The 18,908-nt window shown below is 41.9% G+C and overlaps 1 protein-coding gene across 1 annotated transcript in view; it reads left to right on the top strand.

Annotated features, from left to right (window-relative positions):
- The window catches only part of UNC45B (unc-45 myosin chaperone B), a 64,899-nt gene that overhangs the window by 43,775 nt on the left and 2,216 nt on the right, over positions 1-18,908 (top strand). Inside the window, exons 18-19 of the mRNA XM_075589886.1 lie at positions 4,678-4,795; positions 5,921-6,079. Of these exons, the coding sequence (XP_075446001.1) occupies positions 4,678-4,795; positions 5,921-6,079 (277 nt within the window). The remainder of the gene's footprint in view (positions 1-4,677; positions 4,796-5,920; positions 6,080-18,908) is intronic.

The following is an 18,908-nucleotide window of genomic DNA, read 5'->3' as shown; positions in this document are numbered from 1 at the left end:
CTTCTTCTGGTAATAAAGGCACCACCTGGGCAGAGGGGGTGACACATTTCTGAAGTAGGGCCTTGCTGCAAGTGACACATACAGAGCAATCAATACACATATACATCCACTCAGAAGCCAAGAAAAAAAGTACAAGTGCACCAAGGTAAGAGTATGATGGTATAATATAACAACAATAATAAAAAACTTACATATGAGTAAAACTTAATTCATATCCAGGTCTGAGCGATATCCTCGTCTGTGTAACCAGCCTATCTTAATCTTGGTGGCTGGCATACACTAAGTGTATCCATTCCGGTCTGCGATCCCTGAAACGAACTGGCATTGACGGACGGCTATAGGGGGCTTCATTTCCACACATGCGCACTTGCGCTACACACCACGCCGACACACGCGGAGGTGTTATTGCAGTGACTGCAACAGAGACAGCCCCAGCGCGCGGGACTGCTACCCGAAAAGAATTGGACTTTGCCCCCTTGCCTGATCTAAGGTGAAGCCTAAGAGACGAGAATATCGCTCAGACCTGGATATGAATTAAGTTTTACTCATATGTAAGTTTTTTATTATTGTTATATTATACCATCATACTCTTACCTTGGTGCGCACTTGTGCTTTTTGTCTTGGTTGCCTGAATCTACCGACAGAGTCTTCCGCCAGGGTCCTTTTTGAAGTGTGGGGTGACACTCCAAATCACAGGAGCAGCAAGAGGAAGGAGAGAAATTACTTTTCTGCATTCATAGGAAGCAAGAGCGCATACTGAACACTCTTTCATCCACTCAGAAGCTTCGCTCCTAGGGAACCTACCGACCCACCAATGCCTAGAGGATCCCATGCTATAAAAAACCCAACATTGTTCTTTGATTAGTGCACAAACACTGCCTTTTTGATGCAAGGATGTAATCCAAAGTCATTCTATTTTGCAGGGCCATAAGCCTTATCTGTACCTGTTCTTGATTAAGAGCATCGATGGCTAATGTGGTGTGATTAAGGACTTTATCCAAAACATCAGTTAGTTAATTAAATCTATAATATAGCAAACCCACTCCTACCGCTAGGAAAAGACTAGCGCATATACTAAAATTGCTCTTTCCAAAAACTGGCTTTTAACCCCAGCGGATTAGGTCTTGTGTTCCTTTCTGGGGTGCAACCTGTGGGGTATGGATAATACATTGGGTTACATTGCACACAAGGTGTGGGCTATCACGGTAAACATAATCAGTAACTAAATAAACACTAACACAATAATTGTAGAAATTAATGAAAGCAATAAAATTCTGCCGGCCGGTGAGAACAGCGGGATCAACATCTTCTCCTTGACTGGTGCTGCTAGGACTGTGTTATCACGAGGAACAATAAGAAAACCTCGACTCCTCCCTCGGTGGTTAGTGCTCAGGGATTACTATGTCCTTTAAAACACCAACTTGAAGCGGCTGTGGGTGGTGCTGGGACAAATTTCCCGTGTGTGACGTGGATCCAGGAAAACAGCTCTGCCACTTTAACGGCTGTATTTGTGGTGGGTAGAATCTGGAATTGGCCTCTCCACCGTGGTTGAAGAGTGTTTTTGCATAGAAAATGCTTGACCATTACCCAGTCCCCTTCACTGAGAGAAAGCTGCTTTGTGTTTTCTCTTGCGGATTTTAGAAGCTTGTATCTGGGAATGGAGAGACTTAAGCAATTTCATTAATTTCACACAATAGACGCTGATCAAATCATCTGTAAGAGCATACACATGTTGCTGATCTAATTCTTAAGGACCTCATTGGTCCTTTCCACCTTCCCTGCATTCTGAGGATGGTATGGACAGTGTAAATGGTAAATAATCACCAAAACCTTCAATAATTCCTGCACAATAAGGCAGTAAAGTGTGTGCCTTGGTCAGACAAAATGTCTGGAACACACACCCAAATATTTAAAACATATTTTAAAAAAAACCTAGTGCAGAGACAATATAATACCAATAGTACAAATGACATTAAAACCAATAAAAGTTTATAAACAATACTGATTATACATATTTATAAAAATGAAACCAAATCGATATCCAGATTTAACCCTTTAGTTTAGGTGCTAATGTTTTTAGTTTAAAAATCCATGACTTTTCTAATTTATTGATAGATCCTATTCTATCACCTCCTCTCTAACTCGGTTTGGAGAGATCTATGCCAAATAATTTTATGCCAATCAAATCGCAATTATTAGGTTTTAAAATGATGGGAGACGCTATGTGTCTCTAAACCTGTCCTGATGTTCCTAATGTGTTCAGACATGCGAGTTTTGAATTTTCTAATGGTACGACCGACATAAAATTTACCACATTTACTTACCCACGTTCTTAGCATCCGCATATAGACAGGAAGAAAAAACAGGGATGCGCAAAACTAATAACAAAACAGTAGCAAAAAAACAGGTTACCGTATCAATAGTAATGACTAAACTCTCCCTGCAGCTGGCCCAAATCTCTCACCCAGAGAGAAAAAAGTCACACCCGCCAGAAAAGGACCTAAAGCGCTCAGGAGAGAAAAGACAAAAAACAAAACATAGTGTAATCTGTTTTGGTATAGAAAGACCCTGCTAAATAAAGGTCTACACTTACAGAATAAAAGATCAATATGGGCAGTGATCATAAACTCAGATGAACTGGCCCGAGAACCCCTCCTTCAGGTATCAGCTGGGCTCATCTGCCAAACGTATTACTCCAATGAGATCCTCCTGTAATAATGGTCTCCCGAGACAGCACACCGCCTCAATGGCTTTTACACAGGGATATGCATCCAGATAAGGAATCAAAACAGGATGTACTAACGTACAAAACAATTTAATGAATAAAATAGAAACACCTAAAGGAAATGTTCACTGGAGTACTCCACACCGGTACCTCTGACACAGAAAAAAGTCCCACGCACCACCAGCTCAACTCCGACACCTTAGCCTGTGTGGTAGATCCCATGGAGTGTACTCCTGCAACTTGAAAGGAGGAAACGCCCGCGTCCCTCACTGCCTGCAGCTCCGTGCACCCCACACAATGCTTCCGCGTCACGTGATGAGTGTACCTCGCGTCTCGCGAGACTTCAGTGCATGATTTTCAAAAGTACCTTCTTCGTGTGTTTCCTTCCTCCACAATATACACCATACACACCAGACTCCTCTGCCCTATTAGTTTCGCGTTCAGCTTCTTCAGGGGCACATAATAAGCCGCTATCCAACTCTCCCTATATATACCCTAATAGATTAGTAAGTCCACATGTGAAAACACTCACAAGGGAATGGTAAAATGAGAACTGGATTTGAGGTACAATTGAACAGGAATCGGTATAAAATGAATACATTACATTGGAACACACATCCAAATATTTAAAACATATTAAAAAAAACCCTAGTGCAGAGACAATATAATACCAATATTACAAATGATATTAAAACCAATAAAAGTTTATAAACAATACTGATTATACATATTTATAAAAATGAAACCAAATCGATATCCAGATTTAACCCTTTAGTTTAGGGGCTAATGTTTTTAGTTTAAAAATCCATGACGTTTCTAATTTATTGATAGATCCTATTCTATCACCTCCTCTCTAACTCAGTTTGGAGACATCTATGCCAAATCATTTTATGCCAATCAAATCGCAATTATTAGGTTTTAAAATGATTGGAGACACTATGTGTCTCTAAACCTGTCCTGATGTTCCGAATGTGTTCAGACATGCGAGTTTTGAATTTTCTAATGGTACGACCGACATAAAATTTACCACATGGACAGATTAAAAGATAAATAACAAAAGAAGAATCGCATGAAATGAAATCTTTGATTTTATATTTAATGTTCAAATGATGCGACTAAAACTCTTTAATTGAACTAACAAGTAGGTTGTTCATTCTGCAACTGACACAATTGTTACATTTAAAAAAAACAGATGGTCTCGTATTATTACTCAACCAATTAGAATTCTTAGTCACATCTTTAATCTGGTTGAGTAATAATATGAGACCATCTGTTTTTTTTAAATGTAACATTCATACAAAATAGAGACAGCAGTCAAATGGAATGTCACCCTGCCAGGGTAACCCTTCTCCACAGGTGCCTCAAATCCATTCTTCACACTCTCCTCTGGGTACCCTAACAAACCCAGGCTTTAAGAATAGACTAACAGGCAGTATTGCTCTTAGTCATACAATAACACATTCATTTCTCAAAATCATGGGATTTTGGACGAAAAGTGGGACAAGGAGAGAAATGTTCATCTTTGGGAAGTGTCGCTAGAAGTAGTTACCTAGTGCATATTTGAATTAGATGTTTTGTCCCTTGCTTGCATGCCCTTTTATTTATACCAATACATCAGTCAGCTCTGAGGTGCAGTTAAACCTCCCTTCACAACAATCTGTGCAAAATATAAGAAGCTTCACAAACCGTTGTGTTGATTTATCTCTCCCCAATGGGTCTGATGATGCTAATGATCAGTGAGACTCAACAACATTGGTAAAAGATGACAAATCTGCTTCTTTACTTTACGTTTCTATTAAACCCCCACATTTTGTATTGTTAATTTCAAAAGCTTAATAAAGGCCTAAACATCTCGGTCACAAAACATACATGCCCATTTATGTACATCTTATCCTGACAGATGTTATCACTATGGGTAAATAATAATGTACTTCAACTTCTCCCTCCACTAGGCAAAAAATTATTAAGGAGAAGGCCCTTCCCGATATTGAGAACTACATGTTTGAGGACCATGAACAGATCCAGCAAGCTGCCACCGAGTGTATGTGCAACTTGGTGGCGAACAAAGAGGTGAGAGGATTTGCCTGACAACATACTGTAATGACTCTAAGAGATACTAGATAAACGTTCGTACTTTGGGGAGAGGGATGACCTAGTGATAAAGACACAGTGTTCCATAGAATTGTACCTGTAAATTCTACAGTAAAAAGCACGGCATACAGCATCAATACAGAATAAATTACTATAATCTCTTAGAATCTGCATTACTTAGTGAATAATGAATCTGTTGTTTTGCAAAGACTAAGGCCGGGTCCCCAGTGGTCATGGCGGTACGTACACTGCACACCAGCCACTCACCTCTAGTCAGGCAGGCCCCATTAGCTCCTTGTGTGTGCCCTCTCCTTTCACGATGGCGCTCTCGCCAACAGGGAAAACAAGAATTTTGTCTTGCCGTGCCGCTATGCAGTCACGTGCTCGGCGAGCAGTCAATGGAAGGACAGATATGCTCCACCATCACAGTGCCCCCTGTCATGGCTGCGCCCCCCACCAAACCGCGCATCCCATCACTCCCCTACAGACCACAGATCGCGGCTGTAATCCGTGCACGCGCCATCAGGCCATCAGCCGCGCGTGCAGCAGCAAGCGCTGTGGCCGTAGCCCAAGAGTTTAATAAGAGTGGCCTCTTTGGACAACGGTGAAACATAAATAAAATATTTACAGATTTATTTAATTTACGTGCAGCTTGCATTGCAAAGTTGTAGTTAGGGAAACATCACCTGCAATAACATGTATTCCTCTCACTACGTGTGAACATTTGTGATGCATAAATCAAAGCGTTAGTAGTGGGAGCACAAATCTAGCATTATTTCACACTGAATGAAAAATATTAGGGCTTATCCAATAAAATGCTGATTCGGCACTACTGCACTGAAATTCAATAAAGTCAAATAAAGGCAATGGGACTAAGCCCCATTGTGTTATTACAAACGATTGCACTGATGTGCACTTAAGATTTAGTTTTCCTCCCATGCTAAGTTTGAGGCCTTGCGAAGGCCCACATTTTCACGATGATTGGATAGGAATAGCTCACAAGTAAAAAGGAGATATCTAGTCAACAAGGCAAAGCCTAAATACTCTATTCCTATGTCCAGTGATATGCTTCAAATGAAATGGTTCTCATTTTGTTTGACGCAGGTTCAGGAGAGGTTTGTGGCAGACGGGAATGACCGGTTAAAGTTGGTCGTGTTATTATGTGGTGAGGATGGTGAGGTGAAGCTGCAACGGGCAGCAGCAGGAGCGTTGGCCATGCTGACATCCTCCCAGAAGAGGCTGTGTCACAAGATGACTGAAGTGGTAAGTGCATGTGAATTGAGATCGATAATACTGTATGTAGAAGGTACATGTTTAATTGCTGGAGACCAAGGTCACTCTATGATTATACAGTACATTTATTAACTACATTTTATATATTTGTTTCTTTAACATTTTATATTACGTCTTGTTTGATTGTTTATCTCTTGAAAAAAGGTATGCTCATTCTATTCGCTCATTATTGCATAATTATAGGCTAAAGCTGTTAAATTCCGAGCATTATTGAAATCCCTGCTCTCTGATTGGTTAAAATTCCGGGGATTATCCAATCAGTAATGGCCCAGAATTTTTGGCACCCTGCCAAATTTTTCAGCCAATCAGCTTTCAGTTTTCATTCATAAAGAGTGACATCAGCTCTCAGACAGGGGAGGTGATTGGACAGGAGGCAGCAGCAAGGCACTGACTCCTCCCCTACCCTGCCTGCAGAGAGCTCCGCACAGGAGAGTGAGGGGAAAGGTTTGTGTGTTTTGTGGGTGTAAAGGGGGCCAGCAGAGTGTTTTATTGGTGTGTCTGCTGTGTGTGTGTTTTGTGTGTGCAGAGGGGGGCTGCAGTGCGTGTGTCTTCAGTGTGTGTTTTGTGGGTGCAGGAGGGGTGCAGAGTGTTTTGTGTGTGTGTGTGTCTGCAGTGTGTAGGTTTACAGGGGGCAGCAGTGGGTGTAGGGAGGCGGCTTCTGGTGTGTGTTTTTGTGGCTGTAGAGGTGGCAGTGTGTTTTGTTGGTTTGTGTGTGTCTGCAGTGTGTGTTTTGTGAGTGCAGAGGGGGGCTTCAGTGTGTGTTTTGTGGGTGGCGGAGGGGTGCAGAGTGTTGTGTGTGTGTGTGTGTGTGTGTCTGCAGTGTGTGGGTGTACAGGGGGTGCAGTGTGTCACGGTAACTTTGACAAGCTATAATATACATCAAAAATACATGGGTTGAACTGAACACGACTAGATATGATAAAATATAATTTATTCCTTGAAAAGGGTGATAAAATATAATTTATTCATTGAAAAGGGTGAACACACGAGATATACAAATAACAGACAAAATATGCACTTACTTAGAATTGGAATGACAAAATAATTAGAAATCTTGATTAGCAGTTCATACAGCAATCTCAGGATGACACAAAGACAATGAGGATATGTTGAGCCTCATTTATATACCATCTCAGGCCTATCTCTTAACCTTAGGGCGCCTAGCTGGCTAGTGGAGTCTTTTGAAGTAGAATCTTCCTTCCCTGCAAGTGTGAACTATAACACTTACAGACCACTCAGGCCCTTTGTTCTCCGCCCTAGTGTACACAATCAGAGCGGTTAACCTTTGATCAGAGGGCTTATGCTAAACCATCTGTCTGCCCCCCTGACCTATTAGCATAGCAGATGGGCTCTGCGTTCTCATATCAGACCCAAAATACCATTCACTGTTTAATATCTTCATATATTAATATAATCGGTTCCGTTGGGTCGAGTGAGCTGATATTTGCCAGCTTTTGTTGCCGGAACTGTACCTTCATGGTGGCCAAATCTCAGCCCTCTGCGACCCCCAGAACCGGAGATACACAAATGCAGGTTAAAACACTTTTAAAATACAGGATTCTTCCCTTTAAAAATGAATCTCTGCTTTTCACTCTTTCCCCATTGAAAACAACGGGCTCAGCCGCTATAGGCAGTCAATGGAGCGACTCCGCCGTTGCAGTCATTGGGGTTCCCCGCCATAGACTTTCAATGGGGGAAACGCCGCCATTGAAGTCTATGGAAAAAATAAAAAATCTTTACATTCGCCCACACTCCGTCTGGTTGTTCGGAGAGGGCTGGGAATGGCCATGCATTAATGCCGGAACCTTGGCTACATGCCACCCAAATCCCAGCCCTCTGGTCCTTCCAGAACCGGAGATATGGACTTACACTTTTTACCATTTCGGACTTAGCCTTTTTCACGCCACGCGGCTTTTCCCCATTGGAATCAATGGCCGGCGCCGCCATAGACAATGCATGGGCACATGCCGCCATTGGATTCAATGGGGCCTCCGCTCCGCCATTAAAGTCAATGGCGCGACCCTCTTTCTCCGCTCAACCCTTTACGGGGGTCCCTCATTCCCGGACCTGATGGGGGTCGTCAGTGGGGGTTCCTAGGGGCTAGGGGCAACAAGAATTTTATTCCCAGGTGCCCTAGAACCTAAGATTCCCACACCAATTGTCATTGAACTTGACCCAAGTGATAAAGCTCTTTTCAAAGACAAAGTATCCGCTTTTGCGTCTGCGGTTTGGATGGGTGCCAACCTGTTCCTGGAGATCGGCGTCGAGGAATCCCCATTGAAGTCAATGGCCTCATTGACTTACAATGTGAAACCGCCGCTCCTCCTCTCGGACGCCACCTGCTGGTCATCGCTGGAAAACAGGTCCAAAACCGCTACTTCTGCCATTGGAAAGCATGGAGCCTCAATGGCGACCTATGGAAGGCTGCAAAATGGAGCCTGAAAAGGCGGGAACCTGGAACAAAGGGCTATAAACCCTAAATTAACCTTAACCCTTTCCCTCCCGCATCAATCCCAGTGTATGTGTTGGTGCAAACACTGGAACAGAAACAATACATTTTTACAGGGGAATATACACGAGGATGCTGAAGCAAGGTAAAAACACATTACTGGACCACAGTTCAGTTAACCCCTTGCTTCCCAAGTGAGAGCAGGGGGTGGCCAAATGGGGTGTAACCCCTTTAATCCCGGGCCAAACCCACTCTCCCATGATACAGTGGGAATAGAGGTGGGGCTGCTGGTGGGGCTGCTGGTGTGGGTTTTGTGGATGTAGAGGGGGCAGCAGTCTATTTTGTTGTTTTTTATGTGTCTGCAGTGTGTCAGTGGGTGTAGAGGGTGGAGGAGAGCTGTAGAGTGTGTGTGTGTCTGCAGTTTTGTGGGTTTACAGTGGGCTGCACTGTGTGTTTGTAGGTATAGGGGGTGCTGTGTGTGTGTGTTTTGCAAGTATAGAGGTTGGAGGAGGGCTGCAGTGTGTTTTGTGGGTGTAGAGGAGGAGGGGCTGCAGAGTGTGTAGGGGGACTGCAAAAGTGTGTGTGTATATAGAGGAGGGGGACTGCACAGTGTGTAGGGGGACTGCAGAGTGTGTTTGTGCATAGAGGGGGCTGCAGTGTGTGTGTGTGTGTGTGTGTGTGTGTGTGTGTGTGTGTGTATATATACATATATATATATATATATATAGAGAGAGAGAGAGAGAGAGAGAGAGCTGTGTGGATGTACAATTTCCTTTTAATAAACTTGCAGTAAAAGTATAAGAATGTAGAAAACCATGCTGATAAAAATCAATATGACTACAAAAGTGTATCTTTTTTAAGAATTTTTTTTTTTTTAAATAGCCTATAATAGTAATAATTCGCTTAGAACAGGGCATTACTGGCCAATAATGCCCTGGGCCTTCAACTCTTCCAGCCAGTAATGCCCTGTTCTTCTGGGATTATTACTTAAATATAGCGTAACCCTTTAAAAATGGCATCTTAATATGTATATGATTGTATTTTAAAGACTTTTGCTCTCATACAATCACGCATTTTTAATGGCACTGGAGCCCTAAGTGTCTAAGGTGCAGTACAAAAGAAAAAGGTCCGGTCCCAGTTGTATAGATAATATGAATGGAATTAAAACAAGTTTATTAAATAACTATTAAAATAAGTTGGAACCAGACAAGATGAGTGAGTGTTAGAACTGTAATAGAAATTAGTACATAGTGCTGATTCCCTGTTGGGGTCTAGCAATAGCAAAGGTATGCTAAATACAACCCGCACACCAGTTGCTGTGCAGGTAAATGAGTCCTGATAGGACTAAAAATCAGCACAGTGAAAAGTAGAAGCATAGAAGCCCATAGCCTATAGTCTCATGGTACAATGGGACTGCTTCTGATAGGTCATGATAACATTGAATTGCCCACGGATGATAGCACTCTGTTACGCCGTTGCTGCCCGCAGACCAGACCCGTCTCTTATACTGAGGTGGGGACGTATATGAGCATGCACCCGCAGCAAAAGGAGCGTGTCCAGAGTGTGGTGTTTTAGGCATTGCCAGGCCAGGTGGTGTTAGCTTTAGCAATACTTGCCGGTACCGGTAAAGAAGTTCCGTAGTCGTTTGCCGTTAGCCAAAGTCAGGGATTGGAGTATTCCGGAAGGTCGGTGTCTAAGCATGGATCGAGAGCCAGAGGTTGACGTCCGCCAAGCCAAGTCGTGTCCTGAGTAAATAAAGAGAGAAAGTGCCAGAGTAGACATCCGCAAGTAGAGACTATGTCGAGCGATGTGGAAATGTCAGGACAGGCATAATATAGTGAGGCTGGCGAATAGGAAGAGGGGGCAGACCTGGAGGAATGCATGGAGCTGTCCTGGATAGGATGCCTAAAGAGGAATACAGGTGAGCAGTGTTTATGCCTGATTGACTTCTGTGAGAGTGTTGGGGGCGGGGCCTCACTGCAGGAGCAGTGAATAAATTAAAGGGCTCTGACGCGCGCTCTGTAACGGGAGAGGGCGCGCGCCCGTGTACAGAGGCAGCCGCCATAGCTCGAGCCGCTTGCGGCTCAGCAACCGCCCGCCGGGGACGAAGAGAGAGTCCCCCAACCATAGCAGCCAGACGGGGCTGGCGAAGGGGGCACTCTGCAGTAGCGGCCGGGACATGAGGTGAGGGGCGGTAACGCCACGGCCGTCGTGACCCCCAGATCCTCACAAACTCAAAGCAAACGTGTGTCATAAACATGAAACAAAGTAAATGGAATGTAGGCGGTCACTGCGCAGATAGGAACTCAGCCGTAGATGAAGATAAAATCAACTTTTATTCAAACATGGTGCTGGACATCACAAAGATTCACATCCTCTGACGCGTTTCATTCCGTTAGGAACTTTATCAAAGAGTAAATTGAATCTATTCACAAGGACCTTAAGTAGGCAGGTCCCCTTCCATCATTGGCTGAAAACTTAAATTGACTCAGTTGAGAACAATTATTGAATCACTGATTGTAATTAAAGCCTTATGTGGAGAAGAACCTTGTCTGCAAAAAGGTATAATGTGAATGCACAAAGACACAAAAAAACAAGCGATAACAGAAGACAATTAACAAATACTTAATAACATATTAAAAATAAATTCGAGTAATGTGCAGCATCCTGGATATAAAAAAAATTTCATAATCAATTGCACCTAGAATGCATGGTAAGAGTTAATGAGGGGAAAATATATATTACATGTTAAGGCATAATAAATGTTAGTTACGCATTGAAAAAATATATACAATATCAAAATTATAATAAAGAGTCAATAAAAATGACATACACAACATTAATAATTATTGAAATATGCATCACATTGACATATGAATCACATTGAGACAATATCAAGGCCATTTGTATTTATAGCAACTATGCACTGAACATGATTTTGATGATCTTACAGTAACTGAAATTAATAAATGAAAAAGTATATTGAGATGCATGGAGACACACTCTCAAGACTCCCCTGGCACTCAACCATGCAAGAAGTGTTTAAGCTCCCATTCATGGTTAATGCCATGTGGATGGAGAGTGTTGAGAGTGTATATCCAATACATCTCTTGTTTGTTTAAAGTATTTTCCCTATTGCCACCTCTAGGATGGCAGGGTATATGTTCTATTGCGGAAAAAGAAAAGTTTTGAATGCCACCATGAGGACATTGTGTAAAGTGTCTGGGAACTGGATAGTTTAAGTCCCTTTTCTTAATTAAACGTACATGTTCAGATATTCTTATTCTGAGTGGTCTTATAGTGCGGCCCACATACTTGTGTCCGCAGCCACAGAAAAGAATATAGATAACAAATGAGATGTTACAATTGAGAAAGATCTTTATGTAGTATTTCTTAAGATTAGTATTATAGGAAATGTATTTACTTTGGGAAGCATACTGGCACATGGAGCAACTCCCGCATTTATAAAAGCCTTTGGGAATGCTTGTAATCTGTGTTAAGTTGGACTTAGAATTAAACATACTGGGTGACAGGTGTGATGCCAACGTTTTGGCTTTCCGGTATGAAAATCTTGGTCCTTGTTCCAGTATTGGGCGGATGTCTTTGTCTAATAATAATGTATGCCAATGTTTAGATATTATTTTGCAAATATCTTGAGACTGTGAACTGTATGTACTGATAAAGAAAGGACTTTTTTTATTGTCCGATCTTGACAATGTTTCTCTATCTCTTTTGGGTATATAATTTCTAGTTTTTTTACTCACAAGTTCGCTCCTCTCAGTATGATCTGCTTTAGCGAAAGCTGTTGCTATATCCTTAGCTGAGTATCCTCATTCTAAAAACCTATCAGACATCTCCCTTGCACGAGATAGAAACACCTCATTATCTGAGCATAGTTTTTTTAATCTAATGAATTGAGCCCCTGGGATATTCCTGATCAAAGACCGTGGATGGGAGCTTTGAGCACATAACAGTGTGTTCCTAGAATTCTGCTTCCTGTAGATGTCAGATTGTATAGTTTTATTTCCGTCAATATACAGGAGTAAATCCAAAAAGTGAATATGATTAATGTGATGCTCAAAAGTAAATTTAATATTGTACGTGTTATTGTTAAGATAATTAAAGAAAGAAAGAAGTGAATTTTCGTCTCCCCTCCAAATGAAAATCAAATCATCAATATATCGCCTGTAAAAGACGATATTATGACGATATGAATTATTGCTGTGATAAATAAAACGTGACTCCCATAAACCCATAAATAAATTAGCATACGATGGTGCGAAGCTTGTGCCCATTGCGGTACCCAAATTTTGTAAATAAAAAAGTGAATCAAATAAAAAATAATTGTGTGTTAATAAAAAGGATATTGATTGTAACAGAAAAGTGCAATGTGAAATAGATAAGGTGGATTGATCAAGAAAGTGCTCAATGGCTTCTAAACCGTGTTTGTGTTCGATAATAGAATACAGGGAGGTCACGTCCATGGTGACCCACCTGTATTCGTGTGACCATGGTAACTCCTGTATACTGACGAGGAAGTCTGTGGTATCCCTGATAAAGGATGGTAGTTTGAACACCAGGGGTTGTAAGAACCTGTCCACATACCGCGATAACCCATCTCCCAAAGATCCAATACTCGCAATAATGGGTCGACCAGGAGGGTCCACCAGCGATTTATGGATCTTTGGGAGATGGTGGAATACCGGAATCACGGGATGTGGACAGGAAAGGAATAGAAACTCTTTTTTGTTGATAACATTTAGAATTTGACCCATCTCTAGCAATTCTAATAGCTCAAGACGGTACTCAGATGTAGGATCACCTTTGAGACTATGATAGGTGTTTCTATCTCCCAATTGTCTGATGGCTTCAGCATGATATTGGGATTTGGACAATATAACTAATGCCCCTCCCTTGTCCGCATTCTTGAGAACTATGTTATGTTCTTTTTTGATACATTCAATTTGTTGAACTTCTATGTAAGACAAATTTCCAGATTTAACATAAGAGCTAGAAAAACCTTTGGACAATATACGTAAGTCCCGTTCAACCAGTTGTTCAAATAGATTAATTGAAGGCCCCCTATTGAAGTTCGGGCAAAACAATGATTTGGGACGATATCCTGAGTCCTCACGGCCAAAAAATGGCTGACTATATGTAGTGAGGGGTTCTTCTTGCTGTTCTAATAAGGAGTCCATATCGGAAAGTGTACAGTTCTCCTTAAAGTTCAAAACTGGGACATCATTAGTAATAGATAAACCAACTAGTTGTTCAGGATCCTCCAAAGGTTCTGTTACTTCAAATCTATTTCTGGTTGACATCATTTTCTTCAAGGACAATTTCCTAGTAAATTTTTGTAGGTCTATGACCGTCTGGAATAACTGGAAATTCTGGCTAGGAGCAAACCCCAATCCTTTATTCAGAACTGATAGTTGTTCTAGGGTTAAGTCTACCCCTGATAGATTAATGATATTATCTGTGGGCTCTAGTCGTATTTCTTTCGTTTGGACCTTCCTCTGCCCCCCTCGTTTTCTTTTGGATCTACGCGTTCTCTCCGGCTTTTGGCCCCCATGTCTAAAATAGCCGACGAGGGTTGCCCAGATCCCTTAGAGTTTTTATGTTGAGTGAATGAGGTAGTGGCATTGTCAGAATATTTCGAGGTCCCTCGATCTCTAGAGTGATCCTGTGATCTATCAAAAAAGACTGAGTGAGCTCTTGAATCTGGATCTGAAAAATCAGATTCAAAGCTAGATGTTTCTACCCGTGTATTTTTTAAAATAGATTTATTTGGTAGATTTTCTGTTTTTCTTTTTGGATATTTTTTAGGTTTGGGAGTACTAGAGCCAGTAAATTCCCTCACCATAGTAGGTTTTTGCCAACAGTAAACTTGGTTTTTGACATAATCAACGCGATCCCTTTCGAATTTTAGATGTTTTTTATCGCTGATTAAGTCTTTACTTATTTCTACATTAGAAGACAATGTTTTGTCATTTTTGACGAATTGGTCCCTCTTGCTAAATGGCTGTAATTTTGACCTGAGATTATTAATTTCCACCATTAGGCTTGATTTTTCAATCATTTTTTGTTGAATAATTAAATTCATCAGTTTTACAGAACATGTATTTAGGATATCAATCCAATCTTGTTCAAACTGCTTGCTCGTAAAGCCAAATGATGGAACTTTTTTAATTCTCAGGCCCCTAGGGATACGATTGCATCTTATATAGTTCTCCAGTGAGGTGATATCCCACCAGAGTCTAATATTCTCAACCAAAAGCTTTTCAAGTTTGACAAAATGATGAGTCAAATCAGAGGGTTCATCACAAATCACATCAAAAATCCCATCAAATAAATGTGTGGCTTTTCTTAATCTTTTAGTATCATCCCCACAGGTAAACACATAGGTATTGTCCACTGGATTCAATCCTGTTTTTTCTTCCCCACTAGACTCCTCCATGTTATGCAAAGAAAATGTATTGTGTTATTTATAAAGAACAGTCCTTTTTAATTAAAAAAATATAGAGCCAATGGCTGAGTTCCTTATAAAAAGTCATCCAAGGTGTTTGGATATATGAGAAAGTATAACCCATATATTAGACCTTCCGAGCAGGTAATTGTAGAAATAAAGCAATGTCATATATGAACATACTGTACACACTCTGAGCTACCAGGACAAGAGAACAGTCTATAAAGTAAGGGGAGTGAACCCCATAGTGTTCGGTGCTCTTAGAAGTGTGTATAACTGGATATGGGTCAATTGATACACTTGGATGCTGTCATGAAAAAGATGAAAAGCGATCCCACTGCAATTGAAGTATGAAGCGTTCATTAGCATATAAATGAGGGAACGATAAGGCAGACTTGAAATACCTAGGGGGAGGGCCCGTTGTGCAGGGGCTAGTAAGGAGACAGGATGAGAAGCCCTTTGAGAACTCCCCTCCTGTACTCACGGATAAACCAACCGATGCCTGCTGCCCTTGCCCGCCTGGTGTCTTCACTGCTCCCTCGGTGAACTCCCGGTCTTTGCTCCACATGTGCTGCGCTTCAATATGATTCAACGCATCGTGGGAAACCCTCCCGGAGCAGGGTCAGCTTCATGCGGGGTTTCTATGCTGCCTATTTAGCAACACAGCTCACCTTATTTGGTTTACCCCTTATAGTGGCTATTTGCAAGTGTGTTTCTGTGTGTCTACACTCACATTTTGGGATTATCTGACCTCATGTTGAGATTCAGTGCATGACACATTACATGTTACCTCCAAGTTGTCAACTTATCTACATTATCATATATCAATGTGAGATTACTTATGACCAGTGGTCGACAAATCACCAAAAAATCTACTCGCCGAACAAAAAAATCTACTTGCCACCTAGTACCACACGTGTGCTGCTTGGGCCAATAGGAGCTCGCCACGATGTTAAATCCACTCGCCCGGGGCGTGTAAATGTATAGGTTTGTCGAACACTGCTTATGACATCTGTTTCATGTTTATTGGCATGATACACCACATGTTACCTCCGATTGGTTAACAACTATCTACCATCATATATTTATGTGAGGATATTCATGACATCTGTTTCATGTTTATGACACACGTTTGTTTTGAGTGCTATCATCCGTGGGCAATTCAATGTTATCATGACCTATCAGAAGCAGTCCCATTGTACCATGATACTATAGGCTATGGGCTTCTATGCTTCTACTTTTCACTGTGCTGATTTTTAGTCCTATCAGGACTCATTTACCTGCACCGCAACTGGTGTGCGGGTTGTATGTAGCATACCTTTGCTATTGCTAGACCCCAACAGGGAATCAGCACTATGTACTAATTTCTATTACAGTTCTAACACTCACTCATCTTGTCTGGTTCCAACTTATTTTAATAGTTATTTAATAAACTTGTTTTAATTCCATTCATATTATCTATACAACCGGGACCCGACCTTTTTCTTTTGTACTGCACCTTAGACTCTTAGTAGGGTACTTTTCACTACAGACCTTGAGTGCATTATCTAGGGCCTTATCTGTATGATAGTGTCTATGCTTCATACAGTGTTTCTCTCCTTGCTTGCTATACATTTTAAAAGTATCACTACTGTGTTTGAATTTAGAAGGAAAAATCTTACAAGACCATATATTAAAGATATTTATACTTATAAGACATAGGGGCTTATTCAGTACAGGGATGATAGCGTCGATTTGGTGCTACTGTACGGAAAGCCCTATAGACTTATACGGAACTTTCTGTGCATTAGTGCCGAATCGACAACTTTGCACTTTATTGAATAAGCCCCATAACTGCCTGTTTCAGTGGAGTTTTTTGTTTGCCTTCCTCTGGATAAATTTAAATATAGTAGGAGTTTCGTAGCCGATTACAGATGTAGCAGATCTTAATACACCCATTATCGCTCGATAATGCATTACTACTGACGCAAGTTAACGCATGATCGTCCTATTAGCAATACAACCAAATGGAGGGACAATTAGTCAAATGGTGTGATTTTGCAAACTAGTTGCACAATAATGTCTGCTACATTTGTACATTTAGCAAAAAGTCAAACTCAGTGGAGTTTTGTCTTTTTTCAACCTGAGTTTTGTGTTTTCTGGCTGAACTGCTAGTGCCCTTACAACTCACTAAGCTATTAACCTCAGATCTATATGCTCTACAATCTACATCCTTGAGACATACTGTATGGCTTTATATGTATATACACCCACATATAAGGCCACATTTTCTAAGCAGTGCTACGCCATAGGACACCTTCCAACACAGCTTAGTAAATATGGTCTTTTACAGTGACCTATTTAAGTGACCGAGCTGGAAGGTGTTTTCTTCCGGCATGGAAGACGTAAGCATCTAGGTTTACATGATATAATTGGCCATATTTACTAAGAAGTGTTACTCCAAAAGACACCTTCCTTCGTGGAAGACACTGTAGAGTCCATTGAGGATTATCAACAAGGAAAATAGGTATATTTCATTGCACAGCGTCACACTTTAACAAGTAACACACAAAAAAAAAGTTCATAACGAGCACTCGGAGGTACTGTATTACAAAAGATTTTTTAAAAATCTACATTTTATTAATAAACTCAAAATCATGAAAATTATACCAAAATAATATTCCAAAAATGGGCAAAGCGATTAAAAAAAAAAAAAGGTCTGAGACCCAACGGGAAGCCCTCATACATTAACCAGGCACATGATAATATGTTACATATAAACACAGACAGACAGGATCTCTAGTTGCAACCCCACCAGCCTTTCCAATAGATCTAATAAGGGAGTCCCTATATTTATGTATTTACTTATAAAAATGTTTTACCAGGAAGTAATACATTGAGAGTTACCTCTCGTTTTCCTGTATGTCCGGGGCACAGAGTTATGGTGACAATACATGGTTACATTAAATGAACAGGGTTATACATTATATATAAAGATATTGCATGAACAATTAAAAATTATACAGCCCAACTCCGTTATAGCGCGGTCCTCGGGGGCCACCTGATCCGACCGCGCTATTACCAGGGTCGCGCTAATTTTTTTTTTAATGGCCGCCACGCGCCCGATTGGGAGGAGGGAGGGAAGAGGTGGCCGGCAGCCCTACACATCCCCCAGCAGCCACCGTAACTTCCCCTAGCAGCCTCACTTCCCCCAGTAGTCCACACCGATCCCCCCCCACCAGCCACGCTCCGATCAAGCCCCCCAGCCAGCCCCGCTCCAAGCAACCCCCCCAGCCAGCTCCGCTCCGTCAGCTCTGCTCCCCCACCAGCCCGCCAATTCCGCTCCCACCCCCCCCCCCCCCCCGCCACACCCGCTCCGAGCAACCCCCCCAGCCAGCTCCGCTCCGACACCCCCCCTCCCGATGCCAGCTCCGCTCTGACACACCCTCCTCCCCTCCTGATGCCATCTCCACTCCGATCTCAGCAGCCGACACCAAAGGTAGGGAGGGGGAGTGGGAGGGGGGTGTGTTGTGTGTGTGCAGTGTGCAGTGTTCTGTGAGAGAGTGTGCTGTGAGTGTGTGCAGTGTGTGCTGGTGCTGTGAGTGTGTGCAGTGTGCTGTGAGTGTGTGCAGTGTGCTGTGAGTGTCTGCAGTGTGTGCTGTTGCTGTGAGTGTGTACAGTGTGCTGTGAGTGTGTGCAGTGTGCTGTGAGTGTGTGCAGTGTGTGCTGGTGCTGTGTGTGTGCAGTGTGCAAAAAAAAATGTAAAAATGTATTTATTTATGTATTTTAATTCGGGGTCCATGCTCAAACCACGTTATAAGCGGATCTGCGTTATAGCGGATCGCGCTATAACGGGGTTGAGCTGTATATATTATAGGCGTGTTTAACAGTTACAGACCAAATTA

The sequence above is a fragment of the Ascaphus truei genome, chromosome 3, assembly GCF_040206685.1.
Source record: "Ascaphus truei isolate aAscTru1 chromosome 3, aAscTru1.hap1, whole genome shotgun sequence".
NCBI classification, from domain to species: domain Eukaryota; kingdom Metazoa; phylum Chordata; class Amphibia; order Anura; family Ascaphidae; genus Ascaphus; species Ascaphus truei.
The sequence above is the reverse complement of the archived record's forward strand: the minus strand, read 5'-3'. Positions and strand labels throughout refer to the sequence as shown.